This window comes from Canis lupus, chromosome 4 (assembly GCF_003254725.2).
Source record: "Canis lupus dingo isolate Sandy chromosome 4, ASM325472v2, whole genome shotgun sequence".
Taxonomy (NCBI): Eukaryota; Metazoa; Chordata; class Mammalia; order Carnivora; family Canidae; genus Canis; species Canis lupus.
Genome location: NC_064246.1, coordinates 8698436 through 8718372, shown reverse-complemented (window position 1 = coordinate 8718372; position 19937 = coordinate 8698436). Strand labels below are relative to the sequence as shown.

Below are 19937 nucleotides of genomic sequence, written 5' to 3'. Positions count from 1 at the left end.
TACAAAACCCTGCAGCTCTCTGCCTTCAGACGTGATTCAAGAACACACAGTGCATCTCCTCCTGCAAAGCGAACGCTGCCTGCCGCCTCCAGGGCCAATTTGGTTTCTCGTTCTCTTTCCCTGTAAAGCAATCCTCTCTCATGGGGTCTCCCCAGTGCATTAAGCAGAGTTTGCTGCCTCTGCCCAGCATCAGCCCAGGCTCAGTGTTCCCCCTGGGTCTGCAGGAGCCCCTGGGAGGGCAGAGAGCTCTCTCTACAGTTTGCCATCAGGGCGTGCCTCACTCCAGTCTTAACAGGGAGGTTCCCAGGCAAACAGGAAGAGGCCAAGGGCCACTGAGCCCAGGTTTTTCTGAGCTGGCTCCTTGACTAGCACACTCGTCTTGCTTTTTCCCACCTATCGCCGACCAGGGGCTACCACCAGGGGACCAGCCATGCCTTACCTCTATCGGGCCCCAGGACCCCAGAAGCACCCAGTTCCCAAGGACGCCCGCATCACCCACTCCTCAGGCCAGAGCTTCGAGCAACTGAGGCAGGAGTGTGTGCAGAAGGGCATCCTGTTTGAGGATCCAGACTTCCCAGCCAACAGCTCCTCTCTCTTCTATAGCGAGAGACCCCAGATCCCCTTCGTGTGGAAACGGCCAGGGGTGAGTGCAAGAGAAAGTGGTGGGAACCGCAGGCAGGGGTGTGGACCCAGCAGCCCCGCAGGGGGTAGCAAGGAGGGGGGGGGCGTGTTGTACACAGACGCATCTGCCGGGCACGGCGGCCAAGCGTACTGTTGAGATGCTGTGCAGTTTGCACAGAGAATGCCCCACAGGGGGCAAACACCAGCAGGCCAGGGATGCTCTGGGGCCGTGCCCAATGTGCCTGGCTACACCCCACCCTCAGCTGTCTGACTCCCACCAAGGTGACCCTGGGGCTGGGACCCGGAGCTAGAGAGGGGCTTGTCAGTAAGTGGTGAGTGGGAGCCAAGGCTTGTCCAAGACAAGTGTCTGGTGACACATTCTACGGGAACCCAAGGCAAACATGCAGAGCTGGGTGGGAGGCAGGCTCATCCAAGTGTGGATGCCGCTGGGATGCATGTGGACTGTCCCTTCGCTTCTGGCTGCAGCCCAGGATGCTCACCGTGGGTGGACATTCATACAGCAAGTGCTCAGTGCGCATGTGATGGATGGAACCCTCAGGAAGCAGGGCTCCTCTGCCCAAACCACTTGTCTCATTTCCCAGAGAGAGGCCAGGGTCCCCGCTGCCCCACCCCCAACAGTCTGGAGGTGATGGGCTCCAGGGGTGCCAGCTGGTGCTTCACACAAGGAGTCAATATTTGCTGTGCTGGGTTAGCCAGGCCTTGACCTTCGCCCGGGGGCTGCGGGCTGTCATTCCTTCTAGGTGGGGACTGGCCCCGGGGGGCGGCTCCTCTGGGGACGGGTTGCTATGGACAAGGAGAGTGCAAAGAGGGCTGGACAAAAGGTGAGGCCATGAGTGCCGGTCCCGCCCTACTGCTGACTTGTCCCAAGACTGTGGTCCTGCCACTTAACTTCTCCAAACCTCAGTCCTCTCACCCGTGAGGTGGGAACAGTAATGACCAATGTAGATCCAACATCCAGCAAGAGGCTGCAGTAAATGGCAGCTGCTGTCATGATTACCCTTATGGGTGTCACCTCCGAGTGACACCACCAACGGTGGCTACATGTCCTCTTCAGACCCCACACAAATAGTGCCTGCAGGACGTTTAGCAGGTGATCACAGGTGCTCTCAGGATCAATACCTGTGGACAAACAGGGAGCAGGAGTGGGAGCAGGAGCCTCCGGGCTATGATGTGGCCCCATGAAAGCCTCCTCCAGTTACAGGGGGCACTCTGGAGCCGGAAGGGGCCCTCAGTTGCCTTGTGTCGGGGAGACCATGTCACCCGTGTCTGTGCCCCTCACCGCTGAGTTGCCAGACACGGCACCCCTGAAAGCCAGGATCTTAGAAGAGGTAGCTTTTTCGCACCCTCTCCAGAGAGAACAGCCCATCCCTGCTGCTGGGGGGCCTGAGCTGCGCACCCCAAAAGGGGGTCATAATACCACCTCCCTTGCAGGGTTGTTGCAGGGATGACTGCGTGGACGTGTAGAGCATGCAGAAAAGAGCCTTAAATATGCCTCCGTGCCTGCGGTTGCCGCCACTGGAATTGTAACCCGACGCATCAGCATCCCCGGGGGGAGGAGGGTGCCCTGCCCTTGGGGTCTGCTCCGCCACCTCCTGACTTAACGTGTAACTCTGCCGCATACAAGTCACCTTCTTTGCCAAAATTGGAATTTCTGCAACATAAAAGCTCAAGGCACACAGGCCCGGGTGGAGAATGCCTTGTTGGCCCCGGTGGAGGGTAACGGGCCCCGGGACCTCCGAGGGATGCCAGAGTTCCCCATCTCGGCTCTAGGAGGTGCTCCTCGTCACTACTGACCTCTAGGGGTTGCCCCAAATGATGGGTGGGGCCGCCACCCACTCGGGTCCTCTACGATCTCTTTATTACCTAACTCGGGCCCACTGTTGCTCTCCTTCCTAGGGATTCATTCTCTGAATTTGCTCTGCCTCTCGCTTTGCCTGCAACTGACACTGTCCCTTCTGTCCTCCCCCCAGGAATACACCGAGCTGTTTGCTGTCCGGGGGCTGGGGGTTTTGCAGACCTCTTACAGGCTTCTGTGAAATCGAGCATGGGGCTGGGTCGGGAGGGGGGAGCTTTGAGGACCGAGGTCCAGGGTCCCTGGTATGGGGGTGGGCTGGTGGGAGGGATGATGGTAAGAGTTGCCAGCGTCCCTCCAGAAGGCCTTTGTGGCTTGGGTGCTGCTTGCTCTGGTGTTGGGCGCCTAGGTGGTGCATGTTCAGACAGCAAGTGCAGAGCTGCCCAGTGGGGCCGGACTGTGGGGCAGGGTGCCCTCCCCAGCACCACCTTCTTGTCAAACACAGCTGTGCTTGTGGGCAGGGCGGGGTGTGAAGTGAGCACCTGAGCAGCGGTTCTCTGAAGTCAGGGGGACATCAGAGGGCCTCCAGGCTGGCCCTCCAGGGAGCCCAGGGCAAGGCGGGCATTGAGGGGGATCACCTGGGGGCCTGCAGCGGGGTGGGGCGAAAGGCTCTGCCTGGAGAGGTGAAATCACCTGCAGTGGGCCTCTTGGAAAGGGCCGTGTGTCAAAGTGGGGAGGAGCAGGTCTGGGGTACAGCAGCCGGGGTGCAGTCCAGCCTAGGGCCTGATTTCCTGGGCCCGAAGCCTGACTTCCTCAGCTCAGAAGGGCTTCCTTCGACCTTTGTCTCCCCCACTCCCCGTCTGCCTGCATCCATCCACTTTCTTCTGTGCAATTCCTTCCCTAATTTCTCACCCGGGATACCTCTTTGCTGAAGATGTCAAGGCTGACAGCCCTCTGGTAGCCTGTGTACACAGTGGCAAGTGACCACAGTGGCACGTGACTTCAAGGCCTCGAGTAGCACACAGCTGTCAGTCATAGGGCCCAGCCTCTTCAAACCTGTTAGAAATGTGATTCTTCTCCCCTCAATGTAATTACTAAGTAAAGAAAAGTCTACAAGCATGGCTGAGCCCCTGATGCTGTACAACGTGAACAGAATAGACCCAGGAGCTAGCATGCCAGGACCCCTGGCCTCGGACCTCCTGCCTCCATCCCCAGCTACCCCAGTCTCAGTCTGGGTTCACTTCGGGTTTGTCCAGACTCTTCTGGTCTTCCTGTCATATGACTGTAATGGGTAACCCTCTTCCTCAAGGCCCCAGACAGCATTTCACAAGACCACACATACCTCTGCACCTCCGCCACCACCCCCCCCCCCCCACACACACACAGACGCCCAGGCACAAATGCAATGCTCTCACCAGTATACCTGGGAGACATATGCCTGGACCGTACACATGCACACCTACACAAGTCACAGGCTCCCCACATGTGAGACCTGCATCTGTCAGCATATGCGGCCACATGGCCCGGGGCAGCGCAGCTACCCCTCCTGCTCGCTCATTCACAGAAACCCCAGGATGGCTCGTGGATTCACCGACACCCAGGAACACTGGATGGGCCCATGCATCAGCCATGCATCGCAGATCTCACCAATTCACCTGGATGGCTAATTCCTGTTCACTTCATGAGAGCTTCTGAGTTTTCTCCTTTTGTATTTTTCTCCATCCATCCAGTTTGATGCAATTTGATAAAACTCTCTTGGACAGAAACAACTAACTGCAAGATGTAGCTGAGAGGCAGTGGCATCTGCCGGCACAGTTGGCAGGATGGGCCAGCTGAAGGCGGAGGAGGGAAGGGCTGTGAGGGGGAGCCAGGGGCCTCCTCGCCTACAGCCCATCTGACCCCTGGGAGGCCCAGCGTCTGTCATAGCCCACCGAGCAGGATCTGCCAGCCTTCAGAGTCCATTTTATGTCCATATAGGGATGAGGGCCCTGGGGTTGGAGTTTTGCTGGCTAGAGCCCTACAGTGCTCCCCTGATAGGGGCTGGCTGTGTAGGGAGCATTGTGGGAACTACTGAGGTGTTCTTCGGGGAAGGGGCTCCAATGCACATTGTGCACCTATCCCTAAATGTCCAAGATGGAAAAAGGTGGTCTATGTCTCATATGACACATGGAAACAAAGCCTGGTTCAGAAGCTGGATGGCCTGCCCAGAGCCCCTCTGTTGATCAGAGAGGACTCCTGTGGAGAGCATATTTTCCCGGTTTGCACCTTCCCAGGAGCATGGTTCAGAGCCACCTGCAAACACCCCGAGGAGCCGGACTCACAGGATGGGGAGAGCAGTGTGAGAGGGTCTGCATGGGCCAGCCAGGAGATTGGCTCCCACCCCCCGCTGACACAGACCAGAAGAGAAGTAGGGTCCTGGGGAGCTTGAGGGAGACTATTCAAGGCAGAGCTTGTGGCATCCACCCAGGTACTGGTGAGGACTTCTGCCTCCAGTCCTGTTTTGAGAAATATTCGAGAAGAATCCCTGACTCAGCCTGAGTCCAGATCCTATTAAAATGACCGAGCATCGACACTGTGTGACAGAACTTTCCTCTATGTCTCACGATTTGTTGTTTCTTCTCCCTGGACCCTCACATGACTCTCTACTCAACTATGTGCTTCCCTGAGAGGCCCTCCTTGACTGCTCCAGCTAAAATAGCCTCCATCTCACCCTATCACTATCCACCCTGGTACTTACCACTCCTGAACTTGTATGTCCGTTCACTTGTTTATGGTCTATAATAATATAATTATGTGTAATACAGAATAAAATATATGTAATGCATTGAGGTAAAGTTACATGAGAGATATGTGCACTTATATCTCACGATATAGTGTCTATATATAGGTATATATGTATGTGTATATACATGCACAATGTTTATTTTAAAAAAGAAGTTGGATGGGTAAGGGTAAGTTTGTATTTAATCCTAAGCACTGGTCTGTGGTGTGTGTATTACCTCATTTTAAGATGAGAAATTTGAAGCCCATAGAAGGAAAAATGCCCATAAACAGAGAACTTATGCCCCTGTCCCCCTGCCCCCAGCCCTGACTGCTAGCCCAAGGGCCTGGGTGGCAATGAGAATTTTCAGTTCATGGTCCTCCTTTGCAGCCAGGCAGGAGTTGTTTGGCCAGAGGACTGCACTGAGGGGCTGCCCGGAAGGCAGGATCTCCCTAGGGGGTGGTGGTGCCATCTGCCAGAGAATGGCCTGAGTGTGTGGCATCGCTTCACAGAAACAGAATCAAATACAAGAAGAAAGCCTTCTGCTCCCAGAAAGGAGAGAGACTGTGAGCCCGCTCCAATCACACTGGCCCAGTAACGCCTTTGTTCTTCCAGGAAATAGTGAAAAACCCAGAATTCATTCTTGGAGGGGCCACCAGGACAGATATCTGCCAGGGGGAGCTTGGTAAGTGTGAGGGGATGGAGCATGGAGAGAGGGGGGTTCGAAAGGCACCCCTAGGGGCCAGCAGGATAGGACCTCTGAGCTGCCACCATGGCAAGAGCAGGATGGGACCTCTGGAAGCCCACGATGACAGGGTTTGGGGGAACATTGCTGCTACCACCCACTACTTCCTCCTCTCCCCTCTCCCAGTCTGCCAGTCTGCTCTCCCAGATGGAGCCCAGTGGACCCCAGGCTCTTTGCACTCTTGATCTCCTGGGGGTGGATGTGCCTGCTGTGTGAGGCTCAGAAGTTCACAGAGAATGGAGATACCCAGTGGTGCTGGTCTGGCTCCCTGTACCATGACACAGCTAATAACTTTCATGCATTAACTTGGTCACTGGGTCATCTTCCCAGTCACCCTTCTGATTTTACAGATGAGAAATGAAAGTTGAGTGAGGCTGAGTAACCTAAGTCACAGGAGTGATAGCTAGGCAGTCAGGATCTGAACTTGCTCTTAACCATTAGGCCATAATGCCCCCCAGGGGCTCAGACTTTGGGGAATCCCCCCAGGAGCTTCACAATCTCCTTCCTAAAATTTGCCTGAGTGTGCCCCCAAGTCCATTAAATTGGGTCTTGCATTTCAGGATTTAGTCCAAAATTGAACTGGGTTACCTTTATTCTATCTATGAAAACAAAAAGACATAAAAAAAAAGAAAAAAAAAAAAAAGAAAAAAAATCACCAGTAGAGCCACAAGCTTATGAGGCCTGGCCTATAAGGCTGACTGACTCTATATGTGTTACCATTAGGGTCTAATGGTTGCTGTGGGTCATGCTGTAGCCTCAGTGCTCACCAACCAGCTACTCCAAACACAGAGCCCAGAGTCCCAAACCTAGAGTGACGACAGTTGATAATAAATAGATCAATCAATTGATCAATTGACCCACGACACAGTTGATCCTTGAACATGGGCCCACTTATATGTGGATTTCTTTTTGGATATCATAGTATCTTATATGATATATCTTATATCAAAGGATTTTCTCTTCCTTATGATTTTCTTATGAACATTTTCTATTCGCTAGCTTACTCTATTACAGGAATGCAGTTTAGAACACATAGAACATACAAAACTCGTGTCAGTTGTCTATTTATGTTATCAGTAAGGACTCAGGTCAGTTGTTAAGTTTTGGGAGAATCAAAAGCTATCCATGGATTTCTGACTGTGGGGGCGGGGTGTTGGTGCCCCTTCCCCCCATGTTGTTCAAGGGTCAACTGTGCATAGACGATAGAATTACACACCCTTTGACCTTTTGAAAAAAAATTACCTTCAGATTGGTCTTCATTTGCTGGGGGTAAGCCTTCTCTGGGACACTCTGCCTGCCCCTTCCTCATCTCCTCTCTCATCTCTCCCCCCAAACTCTTTCTCTGCCTCCCCTCACTGCCCCCTCCTTAACCCTATCTTGCTATTCAATAGAAAGGCATAGGACAGGCTCCTGTGTGTCTCAAAATTTTGGTTTGTAGCATAAGTGCAAACATCTATTTGGAACTACAACTGCATATTTAACCTTGGTTGGTGTTGATTGTAACTATTATTTTGTAACACTTTTAAAAAATATTTTATTTATTTATTTGAGAAAAAGAGAGCACAAGCAGTGGGGAGAGGCAGAGGGAGATGGAGAGGAAGAGGTAGACTCCCCGCTGAGCAGGGAGCTCGATGTGGGGCTCAATCCCAGGACCCCGGGATTATGACTTGCTTAACCAACTGATCCACCTGGGTGCTCCACTTAGTAGTACTTTTATTACTTTTAAATATTGCACGTAATTGTACGTATTGTATGTATAGGCTATGGAGGATAACCATGAAATGAACAACTGTGAACCTGCCTCCCGAAATAAGAGCTAGAACACCACCAACACCATCACCTGCCCTTCCTGCTAGTGGGCCGCTGTATGCTATTATCCGCCCAGCTGCCTGATGAACTGACCTTCAGAGGTACCCTCTCTGGGCATAGCACTGATATGACCAATACCATGCATCCACACAGGCCCAGCAGAAAGAGAAAGCAATATCACTTTGTTGTTGAGTTTTTTTCCTCTGGTTTAAATGGTATGAATGGCACTGGCTTCTGAATGCCCCCACCCCTTCAGGGCATTCCTGGCTGAATAGACATAAGCTGCTTCACTCTAGGAAAAGAAACACACTTTCCTACATTGAGCAAAGCCATAACTTGGAGAAGAATGGGGAGGAGGTCGGCACACATGAAGGGGCCCCTCTACCAGACTCCCTGACCACCCCAGAGCTGAGAGCAGGGACCTCCACCGGGGAGGCACTCAGTGAAGTTTGATGAACAAATGATTCTGAAAGATTCTGTGTCCCTTCTCATTAGCATCTCCCCATAGCCGGACCCCAGGCTGCCCAAGAGCAGCTGATGTGTTAGGAACCAGTGGCATGTGCCCCATTTCTGAAGACCCCCAATTTCTTGGGCTGCAGCTATGAAATGCCTACTTGCCCAGCCCTGTTGATACTAATGTATGCAGCCTTGGCCTCTGGAACTGCACAGAGCTGATGCATAATGGAGCATATGTCTGAAACCCAAGTAAGCATATCCTATAACATTGCCTGGACGGCAACAGCTGTGCATGATAAACCAGGCAATAGAAGAGCCAGGAAGGGAGGCAGAAGGGGAGGACAGAGGCATTTGTTGGCATTCTGTCCATTTTCTGAAATGCAGAAAAGATGTGGCCACATCTGGAACGCCCCACCTCTCCTTCTGGCATAGCGTTTCCCCATTCACTGTAAATTGGCGATGAAGACGGTGATTTATGGCTTTCGTTTTGCAGGCGACTGCTGGCTATTAGCTGCCATTGCCTCCCTCACACTTAATGAAAAAGCTCTGGCTAGAGTCGTTCCCCAGGACCAAAGCTTTGGACCTGGTTATGCCGGGATATTCCACTTCCAGGTAAGAGGGAGCCTGGCCAGTGGAGTTAGCTTTTTGGGGCCCAGCATGACGTCATGCGCCTCTTCAACTGCTTGGTAATCCTGGAAGGGATCTGACTCTATATGTGTGAAAACTGCACCCCAAACCAGGTTGTGTCAAGGGATAGCCTCTGAGTGTGTTAGAAGGACAGCACAGGCATCCCGTGGTGAGCCCTTTCGGAAAGTATGCAGTAAGGCTTCAAGCACTACTTCGGCAAGTCTGGAGGTCCACGTTAATGGGTTTTCGTCTTTGGAATAGGTGGTGCTTTTAGAGGAAATGGCCCAGAAAGATTCTATCTCCCAGGAACTGGATTATTTCTCATAAACTGGGACATCCTCTCTATTGAAGAAATACAGATTTGGAGATATGAGTAAGCATAAGAAGTAGAAACGGACAAAAGCACTGAGACATCACCCGCTGGGGGCCCCGGGAGGACACACGTCACCCGGGTGGGCCCCCCCGCAGAGCCACACTCCGGGCACAGCCTGCCTGGGAGTTGGTTTATGGTTTTCTCACGGCCCCAGCCCCGGTCCTCTCCTCCTCCCGCAGTCCCTGCCCGGGGTCCGAGCACACATTGACACCTGCCCTGCCCCATACCTATGCGGGTGACCTTGGGCAGATTTCCTGGCACGCCCAGCCTTCACATGCTGCCTGGAAAAACGACTGACATCAACCTTGTGGGGTTCGCAGAACTAAAAGGGGTCCTATGAAGGAGGCAGCATGAGGCAGGCATGCACTTCTGTCCCCTGTACCGCCACCCTCCCCAAACCTGCACCTGCTTCAGGAACCTCTGAGGCCGGGGCAGTGCCTCCATGGAACATGAAGTCACAAATGCCCCCAAGAAAGCCTGAAGTGACTTGTGCTGGAAGGGTGAAACTCCCAAGTGGGAATCCAGCTAGGGCAGGTGGTAGTAAGGTCCTACACTGTGCTGCTTCCCAACACACCCCTTAGGGCCCATCACTGGGAGCCCAGGGGAGTATTCCTTCAAACACACACAATCTGGGCCAGACACTGGGTGGCCTGGTCTGACTGGGGTGGAATCACTGACATAGAGCCGCTCAGGATGCCCCAGCCACGCTGGAAATAAACAGCTCCCAAGGCCCTTCTGCTTCCCTCTTTCTTCTTACCTTAGCATCTCTCTTGGGCCAACTGGATGAGAAGGAACAGAAGGAACACACACACACACACACACACACACACACACATAAGCACATACATGCGCACACTCATACATGTATGCGCGCAATACACAAATACATGCATGTGAACACGTGCACACATGTACATGGACACGTGTGTAAGCACATAAGAACATATGCACACACACCTCAGGTCTGCACACCTGCACCAGTGACCACCTGCCTCATAACAGCCTCTCTCTGTGTGTGGAAAAAAAAATGTGTGACCAAAAAGAAAAAAAAAATCAGTCTTAGAGTTTCCACCCCCAGGCAAGGAGGGAACTCAAGATGAAGGAACACCTGAGACACCCTGAAACTGGTTGACAGGGGGACATAGAGAACTGCGCTGTGCAACAGCAGAGCAAACCCCGCACTACACCCACTCCTGGTGAGAAAGAAGAACTAACTCCGCCCACCCGGCAGTGTCCACGTGTCACCCTGTCCCACTGGCCCCTGGCTTTGGTGGGTCTACACTGGGTCTTCAAGTGGATGTCAGTGGTGGGATGGGTGCTCAGTCAGTGGCTCAGTGGACACAGTCCACGTGGCCCTATCACGGAAGCCACGTGTGAGTTTCTGTAGGACCATAAGGGCAGTTTGATCCAAGGGAGAAAGAGCCAAGTGATAAATATGTACAGATGGGGCTGGCCCTCCCCTGTGACTCACCCCCATGATTTCCGTCTCTATCCTGGCCTACAGTTCTGGCAGCACAGTGAATGGCTGGATGTGGTCATCGATGACCGGCTGCCCACCTTCAGGGACCGCTTGATTTTCCTCCACTCCGCTGACCACAGTGAGTTCTGGAGTGCCTTGCTGGAAAAAGCCTACGCCAAGTGAGTGCCCCCTTGCATGGGCAGGCTCTGTCCACGAAACAGGTCTCCACCCCTGGGGCCTTTTCAGAGAGCTTCAATGAGTAGGGACTTGGAGGCTCCAGATTCACAGGTGTAGCCCAATGGGGCCAATAGGCCTGGGGCTCGGCCAGGGTTGGAGGGTGGTCAGGAGCAGCCTGGACGGTTTTACTGGCCTGGCCTTGCTGTGCCAATCCTTGGTTGTAGTGGCAACACATGTCCTTCCTGTGTCTGGCCTTCCAAAGAGCTAGGAGGGTAGATGGAGGAAAATCTAGATGTCTTAAGAGAACTTGGTCTCCCTACTTCCCACCAAGCACTGTCATGACTCCAACATCTGGTCTGTTTGGTAAATTTTACCACTTTAATCACTTTTAAGTGTATAGCTCAGTGGCATTGCATGCATTCACATTGCTGTGCAACCCTTACCAGCATCTACCTCTAGAACTTGGAAAACTGAAACTCTGCACCCACTAACTTCCCACTCCCCATCACCACCCACCCCCCCCCCCGTGCCCAGTCCCTGGCAAGCACCATGCTGACTTCTGTCTCTGTGGATTTAATGAGCTGAGGAAGCTCAGGGTATGTGGAATCCAGACAGTGATTTTTAATCACCTATCACATGAACTTAGTTCCATCCAGCACTCTTGATTTGTAGGCCCTCGGCTTGTCAGCAAAAAGCCACAGTAGCCTGAGCTCTGTACTCACCTGACAGTAGAGCTACCCTGGGAGTCCCTCTTGGGCTCATCCTGGATCTTTAAGCCATGGGAACCCTGTCTTCAGAGAAGGGAGCTGAGAAGAACAGTTGTGCTTCTAACTCTGGCAAGTGGCAAAATTAAGAGAAGGTAAACAGAGGTTTAATTAATCCTATAATCAGCAGGACAGAATTAAAGCCATCAAAGAAGAGCCAAAGGTGTACAGCGCAACACCTCCCCATGCTCATCTGCGTCCACCCCCTCAGAGCCACTTGACAGGTTCCAGGTGGGCAAAGGGGCATAGGCACAGCCAGGGAACCCAGCCCCAGCTCTGCCACATGGTGAGTCCCCCACCAGGAGACCTCAGCAAGATCCTCTCCAGGGCCAGCATCTGTCCTTTCCAGGGCTGGGTGGGCATGGCTCCATCGTCGGTTACCCCAGCCCAGGGACATCCTCCCGCTGCAGCAGTGGAAATGGCTTGGGTCAGGGATCCCAGCCAGTGGGATCCAGTGGAACATGAAGGGTATTCACCCAAAGAGTGAAGAATAAGTTTCCTAAAAAGAAAATCTTTATTTTTAGTCATTAGAAGAGGCCAAAAACAATTGGGATACACCTCACCAAAAATGTTCTACAGATAGCAAATAAGCACATGGAAAGATGCTCAGCATTATTTGTCATTGGGAAATTACAAATTAAAACAATAGCAAAATACCACCGCACATAGCATCAATTGCTGACAAAGATGGAGAGCATCTTTGCTCCAATGACCAGGAACTCCCATTCATTCGTGGTAGGAATGCAAAATGGTTCAGCCATTTTGAAAGCCCTTTTGGCAGTTTCTTACAAAACATAGTCTTACCTAATCGTTCAGCAATCCCACTCCTTGGTAAATGAGTCTGGTAAAAGGTCACTTTTACTCAAATGAGTTGGATAAAAACTATGTCTACACAGAGACCCGCATACAAATGTTTATTGTGCCATTATTTATAATTGCCAAAAACTGGAAGTAACCAGGATGTCCTTCAAAACGAATGGATAAACAAATGGTGGTACATCCAGGCAATGGAAAATTATTTCGTGATTTAAAAAATGAGCTATCAAGTCATGAAAAGAAATGGATGAATCTTAAATGCATATTGCTAGGTGAGAGAAGCCAATCTGAAAAGGCTACCTACATACTGTATGATTCCAATTATATGACATTCTGGAAAAGGCAAAACTATGGAGACAGTAAAAAGATCAGTGGTTGCCAGAGGCTCATGGGGAGGGAAGGACAGAGTTAAGGATGAATATGTGGAACACAAGGAAATCTTTTTTTAGGGTAGTGAAACTATTCTATATGACACTGTAATAGTGAATACATGACACCACTCATCTATCAAACCCATAAAACCTTACAGCACAAAGAATGAAGCTCAATACATGAAGATTTAAAAATCATCGAGAAGGATGAGGAATCCCAGGATGAAATCCTGATCATGCATTTCATCTAACTGCATTGCAAATTTATGCAACACACTCACTGCAGGGGCAGGAGAAAAGGGAGCTGACTTGAGTAGCTGTGGGCATGAATGGGGTCTGTAAGATTAAAATCAAAAGGAATCATATGCAAGTATTCTACTCAGGCTGATTAAGTTGCTTCTCACAGGGGCAAGGACAACAATTCTGATACCATTATATGTATATACTGAGTTGAACAATTAAGGAGAATGGATGGCAGGTGGTGGAGCTAGGTTTCTCACTGTTGAGAAGGAGGTTACAGAGAAGCAAGTGAAGGAGGCTAGAATGATGCCTATGGTCATTACTTAGGGTAGGAGACTTCAGAATTCATGTTTTGTTTAATAGAGATACAGGTATTTGTACTAGGTCAGTGTACACATATCATTTCCTCACTGTGTCCACAGAGAGGGCCTAGAAAGAATGGCAACCCCACAGCAACGAGCACCCCTACTTCACGGGTCTTGGTCTCTAATACTATTTTACCAATAAAAGGAACCAGGGATCCTTGGAGTTAAGGTTGATTCTAGGACTGGGGTGGGAAGTTCACAAGATGAGCCTAGAACATCTTGTAGTACCAAGATGTACCATGAGAGAGAATGTTTTACACACACACACACACACACACACACACACACACACACTAATGGGGTTATGTCAAAGGTACACAGGAGCCAGCTGAAGAGGTTGAAAGTAACCAGAGCTGGAACAGTTTGAGCAATAAAATAAGTAAAGTGGCATTGGCTTACAAACCAAAGTACAAAGTAAATATCCATGAGTCCATACTGATATAAATAAATGACTGAATACATAAATTGGGGAAAAGAGTAAGTCTTCCATATAGAAGAACTGCAAGTAATTTAAGGTGGAGAAAACCCCCTGCTCCTTAAGGGAGGGCTGCACTAATGATGTCCTGCCAAAGAGGACAGTGTGGACAGGGGGAGGGAGAGTAACTTTATAAGGGAGAAACCTATCGGACATGACCTGGTGCTCAAGGCCTGGTGCTCAAGGCACCATTGACAGCGATAAGTCATGATGACAGCATGGACCCTGGATGCGACGTCATGAGAAGGACACTTTACTTCTGCGGTCTTCCTTCCCTACAGCCATAACCCCAGTCTAATCAATAGAAAAACAGCAGACAGATCCCAATTGAGTGCCATTCTACAAAACACCCGACAGTATTCCTCAAAATCACCAAGATTATGGAAAACAAGGGAAATCTGAGACACTGCCATAGCCGAGAGGGGGCTAAGGAAACACGAGGACTCAATGTGATGTGATTTGCTGGGTGGGTTCTTGGAACAAGCATCTTAGGTAAAAGCTAAGGAAATAAGAAGAAAGTAGGGACTTTAATAATAGCAATGGTTGGGCTCCGTCACTGTAACTAGTGTACCGCACGGATGAAAGACGTTAACACTGGGGGAATTGGGTGAGGGGTATATGGGAACCTGTACTATTTACAAACTTTTCTATAAATCCTATAAACTGTTCTAAACAGAAAAGTTTATTTTAAAATTCAAGCATAATGCTTATATATGTATAAACAACTTATATTAAGAAAAAAGACAACTATGAGGGAAAAAATGGTTGGGGAGTTGTCCAGAAAGGAAGAGAAAGGTACTCAACCTTGTCTCAGTCTATGGATAACTAACACCCTCACGGTCGAGCCCTGTTCCCTGTTCCATGCGAGAAAGAGGGAGGGAGGGAAAAAGAGAGACAGAGACAGAACCACAGCACGGGCATCTGGGTGGCTCAGAGTTTGAGCGTCTGCCTTTGGCTCAGGGCGTGATCCCGGGGTCCTGGGATCGAGTCCCATATCGGGCTCCCTATAGGGAGCCTGCTTCTCCCTCTTCCTGTGTCTCTGCCTCTCTCTGTGTTTCTTATCAATCAATCAATAAAATCTTAAAAAAAAAAAAAACAAAAAACACCACCTCACAGTAATCCTGGGAGGGAGCATACACCCATCACCCTCATCTTGCAAATTCAGAAACTGAAGCACTGGGTAAGTGAGTTGTCCTCAGAGCCCTCAGTTTATAAGTTGTGGATCTGGCACTTGGAACTGTGGCCAGTCAGGGACCAGGGTCCAGGCTGTTTCCACCACGGGCACTGGCCATCCCAGAGAGAGCCCAGGGTCCTGGGAGCTCCAAGCCAAGGCGCCTCCCTGCTCCCCATCTTCCACACCACCCAACCCAGGGCACCTCCAGGAGAGACGCTGCTTAGAGTTGATGAGCGCTGGGTGTTATGCTGTATATATGTTGGCACTCTAATAATAATAATAAAAAAAAAATCAAAAGTTAGAAAATCTCTGGCCAAGGGGCGCCACCTGGTGGCCCTCCTTGTTCCCTGCAGCGGCGTCCGTGCTTCCCTGCCGCCCTGACAGGCTGAACGGTAGCTATGAAGCTCTGAAGGGGGGCAGCACCATCGAGGCCATGGAAGACTTCACGGGGGGTGTAGCAGAGACCTTCGCAACTAAAGAGGCTCCCGAGAACTTCTACGAGATTCTAGAAAAGGCCTTGAAGAGGGGCTCTCTGGTGGGCTGCTCCATTGATGTAAGTCGTTCACTTGCCTGTTCACATGCCTCTTGCTGTCCTCAGCAGGTGTCCTGGCCCGGCTCCAGGAGGAGCATGACTTTCAGATGACTGCGGTGGTGTCGATGTTTATTTATTTTCATTAGAACAAAATTTTTAATTCAATGTTTTTTAAATTATAAAGTTAGGGCATACTCATTGAATCAGACAGTACAATCCTTGGATCTATAAAGGCATATTTTGGTATCCCTCCCCAGGTCCCAGCCCTGTGACACCCAGCGTGCATCGTTCACACCCCCTCCTTACTCGTGCAAACAGGCATGCACATATACACACCACCTGGGAGAAGACGGGTTTGATTTTCCTACATGGAGTCTTACTCTGTACCTTTCCGAAACTTTGTTTTTTTTTTTTTTCTACTTCATATATCGTTAAAAACATTCATATCGGTAGATAGGAATCTAACAGTATTTCTCTAATGTTTTTATGCATACAAACATACACACATATATAGTCTTACCTCACTTAGTTCTTAGAACCTATTTGAGATTTCTGTTTTCTCTTGGATTAATCTTGGGAATATATTCTTTGCTGCTAAATTATCCATTCAAATTTGTGACGTAGAGTTGTATGTGATACTGTTAAATGCTTCCTATGCTCTCTTTGGTGTACGGGATCATACTTCTCTCTTGTGCTGTCCTACATGATGGGGAGTGGGGTCAACTTACCCTGTTTGGGGGCAAAAAAGTAAACTTTTCGTTGGAGTCTGAGCTAGGAATGAGGGTCTCCTCACCTTGGAAGAGACTGGGAATTGCTGTATGTCACTAATCAGCTTAAGGGTGTCTTTAGATGCTTCAGGCACATGATTCTCACCTGGGGGAGCAGAAGGGGCCGGGCCAGGCACAGAGCTGGGTCTGGGCAGGTAGGGAAGACTTGACTTACCTAATGAGTCCATCGCTGCTTTTTTTTTTCACATTTTAGACCAGAAATGCAGCAGAATCTGAAGCCCGGACGCCTTTCGGTCTCATTAAGGGCCATGCCTACAGTGTGACAGGAATTGACCAGGTAGGCAATGTGAACCCCCGTGGATGGGGTACAGGAGTAGACTCAGCATCTCTAGTCTCTTATACTTATTAGTGCATCACAATTTAAACCATATCTTCAGACATGTTAGAGAAGGTCTCATCTAAAGGAGGCAGGCTGGAATCCAAAAGAGCAAAACGGGAGACAGAGAGAGAAACATGTGATTCCACCACGGTACCAACCTTGTTTAGCTGCTGTGAGAGCCTGGGCTTTGTTTTTTCTTTTCTTTCCTTTTTTTCCCCCCCTAATTCTTCAACAGTCCTGGGGTAATCAGAGTTCTCTAAAAAACAGAACCAATGAGCTATCAATAGATGGTAGATAAATAGATGACTGGTAGATGGATGGATAATGAGGAATTGGCTCACATGATTATGGAGGCTGAGAAGTCCTGTGATCTGCCATCTGTAAACTGTAAGCCCAGGAAATCTGGCGGTGGTGTTCTAGGCCAAAAGCCTGAGAACCAGGAGAACCAATGGTACAAGTCCCAGTCTAAGAGCAGAAGAGGACCAAAGTCCCAGCTCGGTAGCCAGACACAGAGAGTGAATTCTTTCTCTGCCTTTTCGAGTTCTATTCAGATCTTCAGCTGATCGGATGAGGCCCAGCCACACGGGGGAGGGCCATCTGCTTTAGCTTTATTCGGTCTCCCGATCCAAATGCTAATCTCATCCAGAAACACCCTCACAGACACACTCAAAATAGTGTATAACCAAGTATCTGGGTGCCAGTGGCCAAGCCAAGTTGACACAAGTCTCAAACACAGTTTGTAGAGGACACAGGTACATCTGGTCTGTCTTGTGGCTGCTCACATTTTGAGTAACACAGTCCAGAGGAGTGGGGAGTAACGGGTGCTAGAAGGAAGCCTGTTATGCCTCCTCACCAGGGAATTGTGAGCAGAGCATTTAGGGTGGCTGATGCAATGGGATTCTTTAGAACTGAACTATTTGCATAGACTCTTTTCCACCTCCTTCCCTGCCCATAATGCCTTGTTAGTCACCCACTTGAGTAGGCATGTGACTTTTTAAAAAAATTTATTTATTTATTTATTTATTTATTTATTTATTTATTTATTTAAGAAAGAGTGAGTGAGTGAGCAAGAGGAAAACATGAGTGGGGGCAGGGGGTTAGGCAGAGGGAGAGGGAGAAGCAGATTCCCCATCAAACAGGGACCCCCGCCCCCAAATGATGCAGGGCTCGATCCCAGGACCCCAGGATCATGACCTGAGCTGAAGGCAGATGCTTCACCGGCTGAGCCACCCAGGTGCCCTAGTAGGCACAGGATTTTTTAATGTTACATCTTTCAAATATTATTTCCAGTAATAGAAACTTCCTTCACATCTGTTCAATTGCTTTTCCTTTCTCTCCATCTGTACATTTCACTTAATGAACATCTTAAATGAGGAGCTGCAAGCTGCATCCTGGACTCTGGAGAGGTTATACTAACTAAATTTTTACACATCAAAAATATAATTTGAGCCCAATGCATGAGGATAAAGTGTTTTGAGCTAAAATTTCTGCTTAGTTGATGAATAAAAGTCTTTTACTTACACTCGCTTTCCTCCAAAATCTTTCTGAAATGTACTGGCCCCTTCTGGTCTGGGGCAGAGCATGAGGGGCATGACTGAATCATCTTTCTGTACTGGCTCAAGGGTTCTCCATATGGACAGCAGAAATCCTTACCTGACACCTGGAAAGGGGGAAAGACTGGATTCAGAAGACTTGGAAGTGGTTTTTGTTTATTGTTGTTTAAATTTCCAGCGTGTGCCTATATACTTTTCATTCATTTGTGAGTAAGATATTAAGGAGGAAGAAAACTCACTTATGGGCACTTTGGACAAACTATTCTTTACCTCTCACTGTGCTCGGTGTTGAGTATACAATGATAAAATAGACTTGGCCCCTGCCTCTAGGGAGATTCCAGTCCAAAAAGAAAATTCACTCATCTGAAGATTCACATGGAACAATTTCTTATCATTTATAATTCTACTTTATCTCAGATTCAGCATATCCATTCTGGGGTGGTTAACAATATAACATCATTGTTAATGTTAGCCACTGTGCTCACCAGGAATTAGAAAATTCCAAGGGCTAGTTAAAAACTGATGAGTTTTGGGACTTCTGGGTGGCTTAGTGGTTTAGTGTCTGCCTTTGGCTCAGGTCGTGATCTCAGGGCCCTGGGATTGAGTTCCATATTGGGCTCCCCACAGGGAGCCTGCTTCTCCCTCTGCCTATGTCTCTGCCTCTCTCTGTGTGTCCCTCATGAATAAATAAATTTTTTTAATCTTTAAAAAAAAGAATTGATGAGTTTTGACATGCCTTTAGCGTGTTGTCATCAAGAGGCTTTTAGTAAAGCCAGTCAGGGCTGAAGATGAAGTGTCCTGGAGCTCACGCATGAATGCATCTTTCCACGTTGCCCTCCTGTTTTTTCCCTCTAGGTAAACTTCCGAGGCCAGAAAATGGAGCTCATCCGAGTCCGGAACCCTTGGGGCCAGGTTGAGTGGAACGGGTCCTGGAGTGACAGGTGCGTCCCCGCCTCCTTGCCTTCCTGGGGCACAGGGGACAGAGGCTGGCTTCTGGGGGCATGTGAAGAAGGAGCACATTGTCTGCAGTTCCCTCCTCGCTCTCGTTCAGGGGATGGTCCTGCTGCTGGGTGGCCTTCCTCCCTCTGCAGCCCTCGGGCCCACCGTGCAGTCAACATTGAACACCCTTATAACAGCTTTTAACCTTTCCAATTATTATATTTATGTCCGGGGATGTATCTCCTCCCATGGGGAACTCTCAGATCCCTGTGATTGGTGAAGGCTTTCTTTCCAGTGATGAGTAGCTCCAGTGCAGTGTGTGTGTGTGTGTGTGTGTGTGTGTGTGTGTGCAGGTGTATGTGTGTCGGGGGTGGGGGGGAGTGGCCATGAGTATTTGAGGTGTGAGAATCCCTGAAATATTGCCAAGCAGGTCACTATAGGATTCTTTCTGGTAAGTCACTGGCCACACTGTCCAGAGGCTCGGTGGCTGGGTGGAGAGACAGGAAATGGAACAGGAAATCCATCCATTACAGAACAGCCAACCAGGGTTATTTATTTGGCCCCCCAGTTGTAAAGAAAGGTCCCCCTTGCAGCTGTGTGTCCACTCCTCACCCCTTGGGACGTATCCCAGGTGGCTAGGATCAGGGGATGTTCAGATGCGCTGGGCAGGGCCTGCCCCCACGCTGCCTCCTCCCTCAGCCAGGACTCTGGGATTTTGGGGTCCTGCTGTCCCACCCCTGCCTGCTCACAGCTTGCGGGG

At 49.8% G+C, this 19937-nt stretch overlaps 1 protein-coding gene across 1 annotated transcript in view; it reads left to right on the top strand.

The window, feature by feature from the left end:
* The first annotated feature begins 327 nt into the window (after positions 1-327).
* Positions 328-19937, top strand: part of CAPN9 (calpain 9) — a 40020-nt gene continuing 20410 nt past the window's right edge. The window contains exons 1-7 of the mRNA XM_025448577.3: positions 328-643; positions 5811-5880; positions 8699-8817; positions 10710-10843; positions 15431-15599; positions 16560-16643; positions 19094-19179. Coding sequence (XP_025304362.1) covers positions 431-643; positions 5811-5880; positions 8699-8817; positions 10710-10843; positions 15431-15599; positions 16560-16643; positions 19094-19179 — 875 coding nt within the window. The 5' untranslated portion in view covers positions 328-430. The remainder of the gene's footprint in view (positions 644-5810; positions 5881-8698; positions 8818-10709; positions 10844-15430; positions 15600-16559; positions 16644-19093; positions 19180-19937) is intronic.